At 34.7% G+C, this 18,364-nt stretch overlaps 1 protein-coding gene across 2 annotated transcripts in view; it reads right to left on the reverse strand.

Moving 5' to 3' along the window:
* Nucleotides 1-2,123: 2,123 nt before the first annotated feature.
* Nucleotides 2,124-18,364, reverse strand: part of LOC120532363 (E3 ubiquitin-protein ligase RNF38-like) — a 236,923-nt gene continuing 220,682 nt past the window's right edge. For both annotated transcript variants that reach the window (XM_039758287.1, XM_039758286.1), the window contains 4 exons: nucleotides 15,639-15,726; nucleotides 14,824-14,945; nucleotides 12,989-13,088; nucleotides 2,124-5,839 (listed from right to left, as the gene is read on the reverse strand). In XM_039758287.1, coding sequence (XP_039614221.1) covers nucleotides 5,777-5,839; nucleotides 12,989-13,088; nucleotides 14,824-14,945; nucleotides 15,639-15,726 — 373 coding nt within the window. In that variant the 3' untranslated portion in view covers nucleotides 2,124-5,776. The remainder of the gene's footprint in view (nucleotides 5,840-12,988; nucleotides 13,089-14,823; nucleotides 14,946-15,638; nucleotides 15,727-18,364) is intronic.

Consider the following 18,364-nt stretch of genomic DNA (forward strand, 5'->3'; position numbering starts at 1 on the left):
AATTCCATAGAATTTTTATTTATTATTACTTTTGTCAGATTAAAGTTATTTCTGTGACCATTTTGAGTTTTTCTTTCATTGACTGAAGGGTACCAACAATTTTGTCCACGTGTGTATTTGCAATTGATTACACGACATTTCAGCGATCTGTTTTCACTTTGACATTAAAGGGTCTTTTACAGTCTTTTCTGTTGACCAGTGTCAAAAAGCCAAATTAACTCCACCTTGAGTCAATGTTATACAACAATAAAAACCTTCTACATGCACTGTCCATCTCTACAGCTACTGAACTTCTGTAATTCTGAAATTCTGTGAATTTCCCCTTGTGATTAATCAAGTACCTATCTATCTATCGCAACCTTCTAGGATTCACTTACTTTCCACACTAGCAGTCTAGGCTCTCGAGATTTTCACTCATACAAAAGCTATATAACCATGACCTTGGAGATTCTGTAATAAAATGAGGGCTTTCATAAACAATGTTCCTCCAGCACTTAAAATATCTGACCAGATTACACACATTCCAAAACAGAAAAAAAGTAATATGTAACAAGATGTAATGAAAGCGACATAAAATTGTATCAAATACAGATCTCGAAATGCTGAAAACAAAGATACTGATGACCACCAAAATTAAGACTTCTGGAATCATGATTGCAAACTCCGGACATGAATTCTTGTACATTTTTCTTTGTAGCTGCAAAGCAAAATGAGGATCAGTATTTTGAAAGGTGGTAAATACTGTGGCTACAATGACAGAATGCGTCCGACTTGTCTGAACATACCAGAGTGTGGAATCCAATAAAATGAGACAACCCAGCAATTGCAGTGCAAACCCCTGCATCCACAGTTTTCAGTTTGTACAGTGGAACCTTCTGGGGAAAACTTCTGTTTTGGCTCTAACATTAGCACTGAGGACTTTCAGCCAATGAATTATTAAGCAGAAACGTATCAAGAAACTCTACTGGGGCACCTTCATACCTATGGCCTTTATAATACAAATAGTGGTTACTGCCCTTCTCGGTAGAAAAGACAGTTTTGAAGTACAGAGACTGGTATCTCACAGATTGGCTTTCTCAGAGTTTAAGGCTTTTAAATAATTTCTCTATCCAAGATAATTTTGTTCAGAAATTTTATAGAAAAAAAGTGTGGTTTAATATTTAATGCACTTCTTATTGATGAATTTGACAGTGTACCTACATACTTCAACACCTTTTTTTTACATCTTACCTGCCTCAAAGTTTTCTCACAAACCAACAAAAAAGTTGATCAGATGCTACTTTGGTTGTCATGGAAATTTTATCTTTGACATGCATTGTATATTATGAAATCATATTAATCAATCAAAATGACTCACAGGTAGACTATATTTTAGAGTCACCTAAAAGGAAACGAGACGCACCTTAAGAGTTTATAACTGAAGTTTGTATCTGCTTAAAACATCGGTTAATTTAAATTACACATATATTACACCTAAACAGTTACCATTTTGTTTATAATGTGATCGCTTTGTCCCACAATACCATATACATTTTAAATTGAGTCATACAGTACACTGCTGCTATTTTACATTTCTCAAAAACTGCATAAAATTTCCTCATTGGTATACATGACATGTTGCTCTCAGATTTCATGACAATATTCAGAACCTGCTAAAATATGTAACTTTGTAAAACACAACAACTTAGTTCATAAAGTGTCTTATGTTTCATTCACCAACATTGTCAGCTCAGTGAAGATAGGAGGATCATGATGTACAACATACGCCAGTTTTATAGCTTTGTTTCTTTGAATATTGAATCATTTGTTCACAAAAGACCATTAACTGAATAGTGAAAAATGAATTAACTATAATGAAAAAACCTAGTCAGGTTAACAGTTAGCATTACAATATACATTAAGTAAATGGAGGATGTTTAAGGTGCATTAAGCTAATTAAACAATTTTCTTATACAGACAATGCAAAAACAATACAACAGGGCAAAACAACTCGCACTGTACCATGCACCGATTTATTGTCTTATTACCGCTTATCTTTTGAAGGATGTACTGGGAACAAGTTTCACCAAATATATTTAATGTGTATATTGCATTTCTGCTGTAGAAAAAAAGTGAAACATATCAAGCAGAGGTAAACGTCTTACATTTATTAATGAATAACCCTCTCAAATTCAAAATTTGGGCACAGGGATTAAAAATAAAAATTCGTTGAACTACTTAGTAAAGCATTACTAATAACTCTCATAAAAAATGTACAAATTTTGCTAGAAATTTACCAAGCCTTCAAATGATTTGGTTACAGATATAATACGTTTGAAACTACATCATGTTAATGATACAATAGTGTATAAGAAATGAATGCAGATGTTGACAAAACAGATACAACAGGTTCTTTCAAACTTCTTTGACAAATTTTCAATCACATAATAAAAATAATGAGGTAACTGCAAATTTACCCAGAAGAATAAAATCGCTAACTTTTACATAGGCTTTAAGATAACCCACCCAAAACAGACTAAAGATGCCAGAGTCATGGTTAAAAGAAAATATATATGTATTTTCTTATATATATATATATATATATATCACTTTTTAAATATGACTAACAGTACAAACATCAGATATAATTTTAAACATAACAATTTCAAAGTGTTATGTTAATAGTAATAAAAAAAAGTGGGAGTAAAGTTCTTAAATTAACTTTCTAAGAAAAATGTGGGGTGTCTTTAGGCCAAGTTAGCAATTTTGAATACAAGTGGGAAGAAACAGAAATCGAAAGAGGTCACGGGAGATGCACAAATCAATAAATCAGCTGATCTGCTCAATCAGCTAATGCAAAACTCTTTCCAATTCAACTGCTTTATGCACTGCACAAGCTTATGTCTCTTTTCTTTACCCAAGTCAGAAGACATTTTGCATCCAAATTATCCTAACTTTTTGAGTCTATTTCAATGGAGTTTTGTCAAATTTTAACAGTATGCTTCAAAATGGTAAACACTAATGTAACACAGTAAAGACTGTAAGCCTGGTTATCTACAGAGACAGGAATTCCAAAGTGGTTAAAATGACAAGTGCAATAATCACCATCTCTTCTCCCGTTACCTCAAAAGGCAAAGAATTTAAGTCAGTTTTATACTTAAAGCATAGAAATGCTTTAAATTCTGTATCAGGAAGCTCCATTTGTAAAGTCTTAATAAAATTGTGAGTTTTGTTTTAGACTAACAACAAGATAACATTTAACACTGCCAAGATGCATCAGCCCACCTGAACATAAATGCCAGAGTCTTGTTATGCATTGTTCTTACATATCTAATATTTTCCCCCTAGCAAAGCAAAACAAAACAAAACACAAACAAGACCCAATTCTATTCATAGCTCAATTATTATGGCTTTTAAAGTGCAGATTCTCCATCTGAGACTTGTTAATCTGATGATTAGTATTTTTTTCAGTGATTTAAAGCACACTATGAACAGCATAAGAACATACATTTCCAACTAGCTTGGACACACACTATACATCGACAACACAACATAACTCTTTTTACCAATGTATGTCTTCAACCTAATATTCACAGCCAAACCATATGTTTTATAAAATTACTTGCTTGGCTGTTCATTACAATCATACTTTGCCATATCACCACCACCTCTAATGAACTACTAAAAAACAAAATGCATGCATATATGGGAGTATGTAACTTATTAACACAAGCACTAATATAGATTTACAAATTGAATGCATGTTTTCCATGTGAAAATAAATCTTGCTAATTCTTTTCTGTTATTAATGGAAAACTGTAAAAAACAATATCTATCCTGAATACATATATGAAAGTGACCAACACATGTCTCAAGATGAAAAAGCATTGCATCTCCAGCTGTTTATAAATCCAGAAGTAAGACATCTGAATTACTCGAATAGTGCATTACTCAGCCAACAAATTGCACATTTACCAATGTCCACATAATAAAAAGGCATTGGCTGATACCTGCATAAATGCAAATCCAAGCTTTCTAATATTGTTTTACATATTGGGACAAGATACTGAATTAATACTCTAGATGTCAGATTATCAAGTCACAACATGAGCTCACTGGGTTATCTTTCAGTACATGGAGGTGAAGATGTTGGGGACTCTGGCAACATGGCAGTTAATTACTGTGAAAAATAAATCTGATATCTAACTTATAAAAGAACAAAAGATAAATGGCCTAAGCAGCAATAAGGAACATCATGCATTATTAACACAAGCATGTTTAGTAAATGCATGGTATATATTGTATACAAGCAGCAATACTTGCACAGTGGTGTGTGTTATATCTATATAATTAAAATGTCTACTATATAGCGGAGGGGTCAATCAAATCTTCAGCACAAATTATTTCTGCAGCAGAAAGTCAGTTCGTGTAAATAAAACAAAAGTATTGTGGTAAATTCAGACATAAACATAAAAATCAACAAAATCCTTATTATGTTTATATTCAGAATATAAGCCATAAATGTTTAACTGAGAACACTGCCTAGTCTACACTTTCCTAATCTGATTTACAATCAAGCTTCCTTATTTCTGCTTATATTTGTTATATATAGCTTTGTTTCAAGCAGAGGACAGTAGTGTAAACAATTTTAAATAAGTGTAATCCAAAATGGATACGCAGATAAGATTATTTTATGGCATGCTTAAAAAAAAAAAAAAACCTACTTAAAGAAGAAGAAGAAAAAAAAAAAAAAAAACTTTAATGGTTTAGGCACAAGACTATCTTTTGTTATTTTTGTGCGAAAAGAATGCCAATAGCCATTTCTGTTAGAGTATATTAGGACATGTGAACATATAAAATCGAGGAATCTTTTTTAAAAACGGCAGTTTTATTTATGAGGGAGGAAAGTCCACTTTTCAAAACAATAAAATCACATTTCAACAATAATGATTAGCAATACAGATTATCCCTCTGCCACTATATGGGATTTGATACTGATGCACCTTATGTATTCAGTAGAAAATAAAGGAAAAAGAACTGAAAACAGGGTACAGTACGAGTACTGTATAAATAACACACAAAATATCACACTGCAGCATAATATCGCACATATGCATACAATACAACCACAACGGCCTTAGGACATGCTGGTATATAAAACGTACCAATTGCACTCATTCCTGCAAGCACAAACCCGTTTACGCACATATACACAAGTACATGTGGTTACAATTGCACACTCACTCTTTACACACTTAGACAAACATACACACACACAGTGACCACTCTAGCTCACAGTATTCAAAGGTTTTATGTAAGGTAGATTGTTTTATGATGGGGGGCTACCTCTTTCTTATATTTTTCCTTTTTAAAACATTTTCAAATGTAAAAGCACTTGCTTAAAGATTACATATGTAGTAACCATTAAAGCAATACTCAAAACTTGGAATGCTCACACAAAAACCAGGGAATGTTAGTGCACACGTACAAGTTAAGCCAAAAAAAAAAAATTTAAAAAAAGAACAAACGAACAAAAATCTTTGGAGTTCCAATCACACAGTTAGTAGAACAAATCCATAATTGTGAAGACTATAATATATAAGCTTAATAACTGATTCAAACCACACAGTGCAAAGGAAGGTCCACCGACCTTTTTTTTGTAAAAGAGAAGGCTGGAAGCCACTAATAAAACCAAACAAATATACAGGGCATTGCAAGGTAAAATCAAAAAGTTCTGTTACACATTTTGTGTAGAGATAGTTATATCTTCTATCTAGAACGTGTGCTACAATATTGGTCATTCTGAATCACGATGTACTTCGGAAGCATCAGCTCTGCAAATTGGACATGTTCGGTTTGCCTGTGGGAAAGAAAATAGATACTTGCATTAAAACAGTAACAGATCAGGGATTAAAAAGCATCGAAAAAGTTTCAACTTTCACCTTCCATACAACTTAAGTTGAGTAATCACTTCCAAATTTTATTTATACTTTATTGGTTTTATTAAAATCAAATAACATTCCATACAAATATATTAAGTTTTACAAAAATAGGTTCAAAACAAATCAACCCCCACCCCCACAGTAACAGATGAGGGATTAAAAAACCTAGAGAAAGTTAAAACTTTCACCTTCCATAAACCTTGAGGAATCACTTCCAAATATTTTAGATACATGACTAAAATAGAAGTATTTAGAAGCTAGCTGCAGTTTCTTGCTCTTAAAATGAAAATTTATAAAACAAATTGTAAATACAAGGAGCACAGATTAAAAACCAAAAAAAGAAAAACTGATTAAAACCGAGTTGGCAAAGGTACAGTTTAGGGTAGATTATTCTGTTTGCTTATGAAAAACAGTAAAAATGGAGCAGTAACGCAGTGCACGGTAAATATTGCCTAATGCACAGATTACCAAAGAAAGCAATTGCAATAAACAAAACCAACATCAAAAAATATATTTATATTGATTTGCATATTCAAAGAGGTGTAATTCTGGGAGGAGTCAGGGTGGAGCGACAGGTGCGTGCATGAGCGTTACTTTTCAAGTTGACCAGAATTTATCATGAGGGAGAAAGTGGAAGTTGGTGTACGTTATGCATCTTAATTTTTTTTGTGCATACGCACATTTCTGTTTTTGTCTGTACGCCATGTTTTACTGTGAATTCTATGCATGGCATTATGCACAAGGCCCCTGGTGTAGCTCTGATGGTTCATTGTGTGGTTGGGTTCAATACGAATATTGATGATGTTAACCACATCGGGCAAGGTACCTATCAGCAGTTATTGGGCAGGAGAATTTGCCGTTATTGTATTCAAATATATGTATACCTTAATAATAATAAATTTATATAGCACCTTTCCCATGTTAATTCAGGATGCCAAATTAAAACAATGAATCATGGCCTATAAGCAGGGTACAGGAGTGCTGTTTATAGATGGTTTCTGATCAAAATAGTATCCATATTTCTCTGAAGGGTACAAGAATTATCAACACATTTCCTGATGTAACCAGTTACTGATGATGCCTATCTCATAAACCAGTATGCGTCTCCCCAGTGACTGCTGTTTTTGGCATATTTCACACAGAGTAACTGAAAAGGCCCTGGAGCATCTATTAAGACCCACCTTGCCATACTTTCAATCATTCTTACTGCTGTTTTGAGTTTCATTTCCCATTGTTTAAATGCAGGAAGCTAAATTAAAAATGAGATATGGAATGTTGTATACTCTCACTGGGCCAAACACGTAGCACATGAAAAAATACAAACAGTTGATATAAATAAACTAAATATTATAAGGAGGCAGATGGTATAGAATTTTAATTCTCAAAGTTCCATGCTAGATGAGCACCAGCCTCTTGTACATATTGCTTTTACACACCGCCTATTTGTAACAAACATACACAAGATTTAAACACAGAATGGTATAGGTGTTTTGTGTGTCAGCATGAATGTATCAGAAATAGCAATTATGCTGGGGCTTTCACAAATGACAATGTCAAAAGGTCCTAAAAATAAAATATTCAGTGAACAGCAGACCTGTGTTAGGGAACAGTCTATTGATGAAAGGCATTAATACAGATTAACAAAATTTAAGTGTAGCAACAGACAGCCAAGTTCATCCAGCAAACACCAGAGTGTAAGTGCGATTAGGAAGATCACCCTTGTACTTTATCATAAATGAGGTTTATCAGCTTATGACCCACTAGAGTTCCATTGCTATTAATGAAAAGCAAGACCATAAGGTTGCACAACACAAAAGAACTCCAGGACAATTGTTAGGGAATCCCTAGAAATGGACCCAGGACCATGGCAGTAAATTGAGCTTAATACAGCCATTAGATGCAATCCAAGTAAGCATCTGTGAGATTTCACAGAATAAGCTAATCAGAACAAACCCATCAGCACATAACTGGTATAAACTACTAGATATACACCAGAGTGTATATTGGCCAGCATCCATTCTGCAAATCTCTGAATTCTTTCTGAGTTCATGCCTTGATACTGTTTTGCTGTTCTAAAGACAAATATAGGACTAAATTAGTATTAAATATTTTTGTTTTTAACAACTTAACATAATATTCTTAAACCTGATAATCCAATTCAGAGTCACTGGGGGCCAACAGCCAATTTTGGCAACACTGGATGCAAGCCAAGAAAAAGCTTGGAACACTCATGTTCCAACTCACATGGAGCCAATTTGGAACTGCCATTCAATCGAACATGGAGTCTTTGGGGAAGTGAGATGGAAAAATGGAATACCCAAGAAGAGAGAGAGTGCAGTCTCTATACACCAACAATGACCAGGTGAGAGATCTGAATCCTGGAAGTACGAGATAGTAGCACTAACCACGGTCTCACCATCAGGGCTGTGTAGTCTGAGTCGGAGACAATTTTGGGTACCTGGAGTCGGCAAAAAGTTAACCGACTCCTACTAAATTTAAATGGGAATTAAAAAAGTAAGTTGAAATGTCCCAATTCACAAACAGTCATAATGAACTACTTCTCTGCTGTAAGAATAAAGCCCAATGCATGCAGTGCATAATGTTACCACAAAACGAACATGTCAAGTAACCATGAAGCATGCTTTTCATTGACTGTATGCGTCACTATATGGGATGTAATGCACAGGTAAGGTGTAATGCACAGGTAAGGTGCGGCACAGTTTTCCATTGTGTCATGTTCCACTGTTACAGGGAACTGTGAACCTAGCCTAAAGCCCCCCATACATTTACAGATGCACTGCCGATTTTTCGGCCGTTCAACGAGTCATCACGCGTCAAAGGCCTGAAAAATCATCTGGTGTGTTCTCAGCTCCGTCGGCTCCCCTGAAGGGGCCGAAGGAGCCGAGAACACAGATCTCCCTACCTGTCTCCAGCAGAGGCTCGTTCTGCTGATCAGCTGGCCGGTGAGTGACACAATGCACTAAACTTCCGGCTGGCTGACAGAGGAGACAGCCACTGCAGCAGACAGAGGCATCACATTACTTTGGATGGGGGCGGTGGTCAAGATTTTCGGCAAGCTGGATCTGCCCGTCCATGTGGACACCCGCAATCTGCGGCCACCAATCAATTGCCGCGATTGTACATGCACATCGGTTGGTGGCAAAATCGGCCACGGATCGCTGTGTATTTGGGGGCCTTAACTCTCGCTGATAATTAGGTAAATGTTTTTTGCAGGACTAGAGACACTTGTATAAGTGTACTACCTGAAATACCTCCACAGGAGGTAGTTTAAAGCACTAGTGGTAACTCAGGATCATCCTCTTCAAATGAAGAGTTAGACTTTGATTCCTTCTTGGACAAAATGGAAGGAAAAGGAAAGCGACGTCGCATAAGCAATAAAGAACCAGTCAATGTCCAAATAAAGAAATTCCGGCAGGAGTTTTTTAAAGAACTAAAGAAAGTTGAAAAGTATGATCGCTAATCAAAACTTAGTGTTGAAGAAGCCATCCTTGTGTATCCAGAGATCATTGGTGATGTGGCTAGAATTGTAACGGCAATGCCACCCACTCAAGTCAGTGTTGAAAGATTATTTTCAGCTCTGAAAATAATCAAATCAGATTTAAGAGCCTCTATGAAAGAGGATCTGGCTGAAGCAATTCTGTTTCTTAGAACTCTACACTGATTTTAGATTGCATTTAAAGGGAACCCGAGGTCAGAGGAATATGGAGGCTGCCATATTTATTTCCTTTCCTTTAACTATAACTGTATTCCAAGTTTAATATAGGTTTTCCAGATATTGTTTTTAGTTCATATAGTTAAGCTTTTTTTTGTTTTAAAAGTTAAAACTACCAAAGAATATGGTTTGTATTTTTGAACCAATACATTTCCTGTTCCTGATTTTTATGCCTGCTATTACTATCCAGACACTTGTTTAAAAAAAAATAAATAAACAAAACCTTGTTTTCATTGCGTTTGTCTTTAATCTGGCATTATAGTAGAGTGTTGGCTTCCTAGCCAGTAGTTCTGTGGTGAAATGACATGTATGTTGCCTTCCTTTCCTTCAATGGATGTAGAAAATACATTAGCATAGTATATACATACAGAGGAGTCGGGGAGTCCGAGTCAGAAGATTTAGAAACTGAGGAGTCGGAGCATTTATCTACCTCTCCACAGCCCTGCTCACCATGATGCTTTCTCTTTTAATATTTGACAGCATTTTTAGATGTCCAGATCAAACTACTTTGAGGACCAAGCACATTTGTAGTAAAAATGTTCACTCAATTTTACTCACAAGTCAATAAGATAGGTTGAGCAAGTAGTATAAAATGCTATTTACAAAAAGAATAAACACAGAAAACAATCACAAACTCAAAAATAACTAATTTCTCAGTATTTTTGAAGTGGCATAAGCTAGCACTGTGTACAAAATAAAATCAGCAGTTCGAGGACATTCATTTGTTTAATAAATCTACATTTTTTTATTTATTTCAGAGCTGCAAGGAGCTGGAGCCTATCACAACAGGACAGGAAAGAAAGCAGGAACTAACATCTGATGAAGTACGAATCTATCACAGTTCACACTAACATTTACATTCATACTAGGCCAGTTTAGAGGTTGTAATCAACCTAACATGCAAATCATTGGAATGTGGGATAAAAGGAATATCCAGAGAAAACGCATGCTATCTTGTAAACTACATTAAAGACATCCTCTGAACCATAGGCTTTGAGGCTGGGAGACTGTAGTGCTAACAACTTCACCAACTTAAAGCTTGGAAGCAAAATAATGTAATTGAAATTTAAATTCAACATATTTAAAATATTTAAAATATTACATTTTTCTAACTGTACAGATGTTTATACTGAAACAAATGACAAATGACAGTGTCACTCACAGTACATTGGAAATGCATGTCTTATTACGCTTAGTAATCACATATAAAGATAAGCAAAAAATATTTTGTAAACAGTGCCTTTCCTAAAGCTGTTTATGTGTACAGAGTAAATAACTTTCCAAATGTATACAGTTAGATCAATTAATATTAGGTCACTCAGGATAAGAAAGTGAATAAGTGTTGGGGGATTAAACTAGCAGCCTTGTGGCTTGATGTCCAGAGTGTTAACCAGCAATCACCAAACTATCAGTGAAAGTGATATTCAGACCTTAATGGTACAATTGTTTTCTTATACAGTATTTACAGCTGTAGAAATAGTTTACTCAATGATTTACTAGAACAAGGCTGGAATGGATTTTAGTCAGATAAAGCACATGAAAGATGAGTTAGGTGTGGTGTTGAGTAAACATGATGAGATCATAAATAGATGGAAATCGTACTTTAAAAACTCTTGAAAGAAGAAAATCCACAGTTAGCATTTGGGGATGGAAGTCCCAGTTGAAGGGCTAGTACTAAGAATAAGGAAGTAAAGGAGGCACTGATAAGAATAAAAATGGAAAGCAAAAGGACCAGAAGAAATACAGAGCAGAAGTGTGGAAGTGTTTAGGAGAAGATAGAGTAGATGTGCGTTGTGGGACCTAATGCAGAAGATCTATGAGCAGGAGAGAATACTGGAAGAGTGGAGGAACAGTGTGATCGTACCCAATTATAAGGAGAAGCACGATTTTCAGGACATTTGAAACTGCAGAGGAATAAACTGATGTCACACACAATCAAATGTTGGGGAAGTGTTGAGAAGACTTAGGAGAGAAGCAGTTTGGTTTTATGTCACAAAAAGGAACAACTGATGCATTGATACCCTTCATTGAGAAGCACCAAGAAAAACAGAAAGTACAGAAGTAGTGTTTACCGATTTGGAGAAGGCTTATGACAGAGCTCCACATCATGAGGACTGGAGGTGCACGAGAAATAAGTATGTGAGGATTGTCCAGAGTATTTATGAAGAAGTGAAGAGTCAAGTTAAAAGCAGTGTTCAGGTAACAAACAAGATCCCAGTTAGAGTAGGTCGGCACCAGGGATCTTCAAGTCCTTACCTTTTTGATAGTTGAGTCATGGGATAAAAGATGTTTTTTTTCCTGATGACACTGTGTTGTGTAGTACAAAAAAAAGTGGAAAGTCTGAAGAATAGAGAAGGACTTCGGAGGATAGATGATTAGAGGTAAATTGGAAAAAAAATATATGACATTTATTTTTTTAATATAAATTTTACTGATTTTATTGTAATCATTCCATACAACTAGACCAATGTTTACAAAAATAAGATTGAAAACATATCAACCCTCACCCCTGAGGGAATATATGAGATTTAATGATTATCAGAATTCAGCCTGCAGGAAGAGCTATTGAAATGAGTGGATAAATTTAAATATCTAGGATAAGTGGTGGCCCAAGATGGACAATTAGATGAAGAGATAACCCACAGAGTGCAGTGCAGATTGAACAATGAGAGGAAATTACACAAATAATGTGTGATTGAAGAATTAAGGTGAAAGTAAGCCAGTGCACGGGGTCCTAGAAACTAATGAAATCGTCAAAAAAAAAAATTGAAATGTAGAGATGTCAAGTAATTGAAACGAACTACTCTGGGAATCCTCTCTCCTAGGAGGTTTTGTATTTGCCGACGTGCTTGCATCGTTTGTGTATTAGCGGCTAAGCATCTGTTTTTCTTCTGAGATTTCGTTTGGCTGACTTGCTTGCTCGCTTGTGTATTAGTGGCGGGAGGAAAAGTAAAAGGGATACTGTTTTGCCGATGTTAGTGGCTAAGTGACGTCTTTTTTCTGAGGTTTCGTTTTTGCTGACGTGCTGGCCCCATCTGCTTCCTCGGAGGTGGAGCCCTTACCCCGATTCCACCTCTCACTTCCAAGCTGGACAGACACACACACTTCCACGCACAGACATTTATATACAAGATAATTTATAGCAAGCTTCTTTATCTGGATCAATAGACTATCCAAAAATTACAACCTTACAGTAACACATTCAGTGTTTATAGTAGACATAAAATAAGGAGACAAAAGAAGAAACTTTCAAGGCTAGAATGGATGATTGCATTACTAATGCAAAAAAGTACACACACACACACAAAAAAAAAAAAAAAATCATTTTACTTACTTTGAGCCATTTGTCAACACACTTGGCATGGAATTCGTGGTTGCAAGGTAAGACTCTAAGTAGTTGCCGGGATTCAAAATCGCACATGCAAACAACACATCTATAAATTAGAAGTAAATTAATTTAGTAAGATAAAGAAAAACACAAATATTCTGAAACATTGTAAAGTGTCCATATATTGGCTTTCCACAAATGAAAATGCTAATGCAGTTTTTTGCCTGATAACTGTTAACTGTTCATATGTATAATTATAAATAAGTCGATACTTTATAACATTTGACACTGCTAAAAGATGTCGTCCCTGGTTCCATAAAAATGATTTTTCAAACATAAAAATTAATAGCTGCAAGATTTTGAACTGTCACAAGAGACGTTATATCATGTATAAACATGTTATTTTGTATGAAAAAAGTAAACATGGTAATCTAGTTCAAGCCTGCACAGGTTATGGAGAGATAACATTCAGAGTTTCTGCTAGGAAGAAGCATCAGCAGCCTGCTTAGCACAACTGCAGGTGACCTACCTATAAAAGATTTCCCTCATTAGCCTAAAATTAACTGACTATTTCAGAGTCACAAATATTCCAGCTATGAACGCATCATCTGAATAACCAAGCTTGTATAACTGTGCAATGCTACTTTAAAACGCTAAATTGAAGCAGTCAATCTTAAATAATCTCCACATTTTCTGTTATTGACTAGATTTTTAAATGAATCTACTTGCTCTACTAAACTGTTGATTTACCACACTTACAAATATCTGTGATTAAAAGTAAAAATGTATTATGCAAAGGTTTCAAAAAAAGAAAATGAATAATTGGTAAATATATAATGCAGTTTTTTCCGTATATCCTGAATTTCAGATCACTTGTGTATTTACAAATGCAGAATTTTCTTGTATTTTTACTAGTTTGACCCGCTGTGATGCATCTTATGAAACTATTAAAAAAAAAACAAAAAAAACATAGGACTGTAAAGAATTAGTTCAGTTTATGTCAAGTGCCCCTGGGAAATTACTCTTATATGTGGAGAGTGTAATATACACAGCTGCAGTATCTGTTACATAAATTCCATATTTAATGATTCATCTGCGCATTTGTCTATTAAATACTGCTGTTTACAAGATATTGCTAAAGGAAAAAAAAAAAAAGGTATGGCATGCTGGGTCAAGTACTAGTACCATATCAAGACTGAATTACACAGTAATGGTACTGGCTGGCATGGGACAATCTATTCACTGATAAACATCTAGACAGCAAAATTAATACTGCATTAGTACATTCACCATTTACTTTGAGTGGTGTTAAAACGAAGTTGTAGAGTCAAACTTTTTTATTGTCACTTCACTGAACGAGCCATTAATATCAGGAAATACTATATTCAGTAAGTGTATAATTAAAAGAAGAACAAAGCAATATACAGAGAAAGTTAACTGGATCAGAATTTGGATAGTCACTAGTTACCAAAATTACATATTAAGTATCACACTGCATCTAACCTGATTTGTCTTACTTTCAGCTTTTGTGCCAACTACAGCAGACTCTTCAATGACTCGTAGACTTTTGATAGACACTGTTTACCTACTTATTCTAAACATGAAGATTATTCAACTACAAATATTTTTCTTCGTTCATTTAAAATATAATGGCTTAATTAGTAGCAAGATAAAAATAAACTGCCCAGCGATACCAAAGTCAGAATAGATCTTTTCTTAATCATTTGATAAAATCTGTGAAATGAAGAGCAAAATACAGAAAAACATGGTTTTGTGCAAGTGTTCATTTTTATGAAATGACCACCAATTTGAAATAAAACATACATTGAACAAATACTCACAATGTCTGTTCAGACTGGTGATTGTTTGGATTGAATCTGTATGATGGAAGTTGTTCAATGTCTGCTTTCATCAAACCCCTGGGTTTTGCTTCTCCAAGTCGCTCAGCCAAGTTTAGAAGTGCCTAGAGCAAAAATATTATATAAATACATCAAGCATTCCATTCTGGCCATAAGTAATAATAAATGCTAACAGCAATTGTAATAACCATGATAAAAAATACATATTTTCTGTGTAAAGCAAAGGACAGGCATCAGATTATTTTTAGCATATATTAGCAATTATTCTGTAAAATACAGTTGTACTGAAAAAGTGCACCTTCATATTTGAAGAGGCTGTCTTTTTCCAGAAAAAACTGACTTCCTCTACTCAGGTGAATGGTAGAAGTCAAGTACTGTATCTCAAGGAAAAATTTTTTGAATGAAGAAGACCGTGAAGCTAACAAATGCATTAGTGCACTCTAGTAGTTGAACTCAACAGTTGTGATAAGGTAGGAGAAAAGTGACCTGATGAATGTCTCTATGTAATAGTTATTCTATACTTTTAAGGTAGCAACAGCTAAACATCTCATCACATACAACTGCTTGTCAGCTAGAGGTTCAGAATCATTAAAATATATTTTGAGTATTAAACTTACCACTACCACAATCCCAAACCATAACGATTTATTATATTTCCCAAAACTATTAAGACAAGTACATTTTCCAGTTTTGAGGTTTAAAAACTGATGCAACTGTATATCAAAGAAAAATTTAAAAAGTGCAACATGAAAAATAAAACTTTTTCTATTACACTGTTAGAAACAAAACACCTTTACCTCATAGTTTTCAACCTCTCCATCATCAACGTCTGCAAGTTCTAAACTGAAAGCTGGTCCCACAGTGGGTTGCACTGGAAGCATTGAGCTGTTGATTTTAACAAAATGAAAATAAAAACGGTGGGCAACAGTTAATTACACCAAGTTAATAATTCTGTATTTAAATGACAAGAGGCTAGTTCTATTATTGTAATTCATCATAAAATACTACATTTGGAAATGTCAAAGTTAATTTAAACTATAAAAAATAGAATTAATATGATATTGGTCACATTTTGGATATCTTTTTTAGAAAAACAATTCCCACAGAAAAAAATATTTTGATATATTCTTGCCATCTATGAATTGTTTAGTACATGGTGTGCATTTTTACACAACATATTTTGATTAGTGCACATTACAGTATTACAGGCTGCTTTCTTATTTTAGACTGCTCTTTCAGTTTCTAATACTTCCATATTAACACATGACAGATAAAACACTTGGACACAGAAAATGAAGATAGAAGGAACTGATTCAAGAAAATAACAGCTGATAAGGGAAAATAAATTCCAGAAAGAACAAATAAAGGAACAAAGGTGGAACTGAAAATGCTGACATCAAGTGACAGACCATACTTTTAATCAAATACAGTTGTATTTAGCTGACTTAAATTACATATGAGGATGTCTCTCCACAAAATTACCAGACCACATACTAGAATGTTGAACCTCAGGGTGAACATACTTGAGAACTGGGTTAAGTTCTTTGTGTTTTTCATCCCATACTTTAAATCTCCAAAGCTCTTTAGTTACTGATTCAATGGAAAACTATAAAAAAAAAAAAACCATCAATGCTTTCAATCAATTCTCACAACTGATATTGTTAAAGAAATTCACGGAACTGTGATTTTAACAAGTGGCATCAAAAGGATTGGACATGTCTAAAAACTTCTTCCATAATATTAATTCCTTTGACACACCCAGATAAATGCTTTAATCATTTCAGAGTTGTTTCATTTTAAACTTGCTGAAAAAAGCAAGCTAAAAAAGAACAAGGTCCTTGTCTTTTGCTCAAGAGCTGGGCATGTTTAGAAATGGTAACCTTCTATTCAGACTGATCACACACACCACCTCTCCTAGATGTGTGACCCGATAGTGGTGGAGTGGCTCCTGTGTCCAAGTGCACAGAGCTACCCTGCTAGCAGAATAGTACTACAAAGTGACTTAAACTCGGGTAAATTACTCTAAAAGGAAGGGACACACAACAAATAAGATTTTCTGCTTGAAATAATGCACATCTCTCAAAAAGACTCAATCTCAGAACTAGGCCTTGCAACGTTTTCTGGAATATACCTAATTACTAGATTATCCTCAGAGCAAGAGCTTAGCCTTGAACATGAAATCTTCTAGCTAGATAAAGCTGGACTAAAAAGACTGCACTCATGGGTTGCTCTGGCTCCAGATCACACATTCAACATTGACTTTTCTCTAATGTGCAAGTGTAGAAATACTCACAAGGCCCTAACTATATGTAGCTCAAGTCTGTACTGGTGGATAAAAGAAGGTTTTCTATTAGATAGAAGCTCAATACAGAAGAAATTAAGTCTGTTCTTTGTGCATATACTATACATCAAACTGCTGTTCAGAGTAATTGTGTTTTAAGAATATCTGATACATGACAAAATACCAGTTACAAATTTTGTTGTCCTCTCTTGAGACAAAAAGAGATACTTGGAAGGTCAGGATTAGGAGAAAGAACTTACTTGATGAAAATGAATTTAAATTATTATTATTAGATTTCTGTGGGAGACGTACAATGTGCATAAACTATACATTCAAACAATATTGTCTATAATTATAATTGGTACAAGAGTATATTGGATGAATTAGACATGTTATGCATACTCTAGAAGTTTAAGTGGAGACAAACAGTAAAGCATCAGCTGATGATTACAGTGTTGAGTGAGCTCACATGCACAATGTTGAACATAGTCAGTGGATCCAAATGGCTAATGAGGATATCCTGTAAAATGGGCAACGGATGCCTTGGTTTAGAATAAGATCAGCTCTTGCTTCCTCCATTTTATAGGAAGCCTCTTGCGTTAATTTTAAATGAGCAATGTTCAAGACTAAAAAGCGTCTAATGTGTGTTATGTCTCACTGGTGGACATGTACAGTATGGTGATCCAAACAGTCACATTAAAAATGGATCTAAGTGGGTGGTATAGGAGATACAACTACAGGGAGTGCAGAATTATTAGGCAAGTTGTATTTTTGAGGATTCATTTTAATATGGAACAAACACAGTGCTATCAGTCAATCCAAAATGTTAATAAACCTGAAACCTGAATGTTGCACAACGGAAATGTGAGTGTGAACATCATCAGGGGAATACATATGTGTGCACAATTATTAGGCAAATATTAGTGTGCAGATTTATTATGCAACTAAAGGAAAAATGAAAATTTTCCCATCTCACTTGTTTATTTTCATCTGTTATAGTGAGAATAATAAACAAACACCTCAAAATTTACAAATAAACATCTCTGACATTTCAAAAAAAATCAATCAATGAATGACCAATATAGCCACCCTTCTTTCCAATAACAGTCATAAGCCTTTCCATTCATGGAGTCTGTCAGCTTCTTGATCTGTTGACGATCAGATTTTTGTGGAGCAGTGACTACAGCCTCCCAGACACTCTTCAGAGAGGTGTATTGTTTTTCTCCCCGTAAATCTAGCGTT

The sequence above is a fragment of the Polypterus senegalus genome, chromosome 7 (genome assembly GCF_016835505.1).
Source record: "Polypterus senegalus isolate Bchr_013 chromosome 7, ASM1683550v1, whole genome shotgun sequence".
Lineage (NCBI taxonomy): Eukaryota > Metazoa > Chordata > Cladistia > Polypteriformes > Polypteridae > Polypterus > Polypterus senegalus.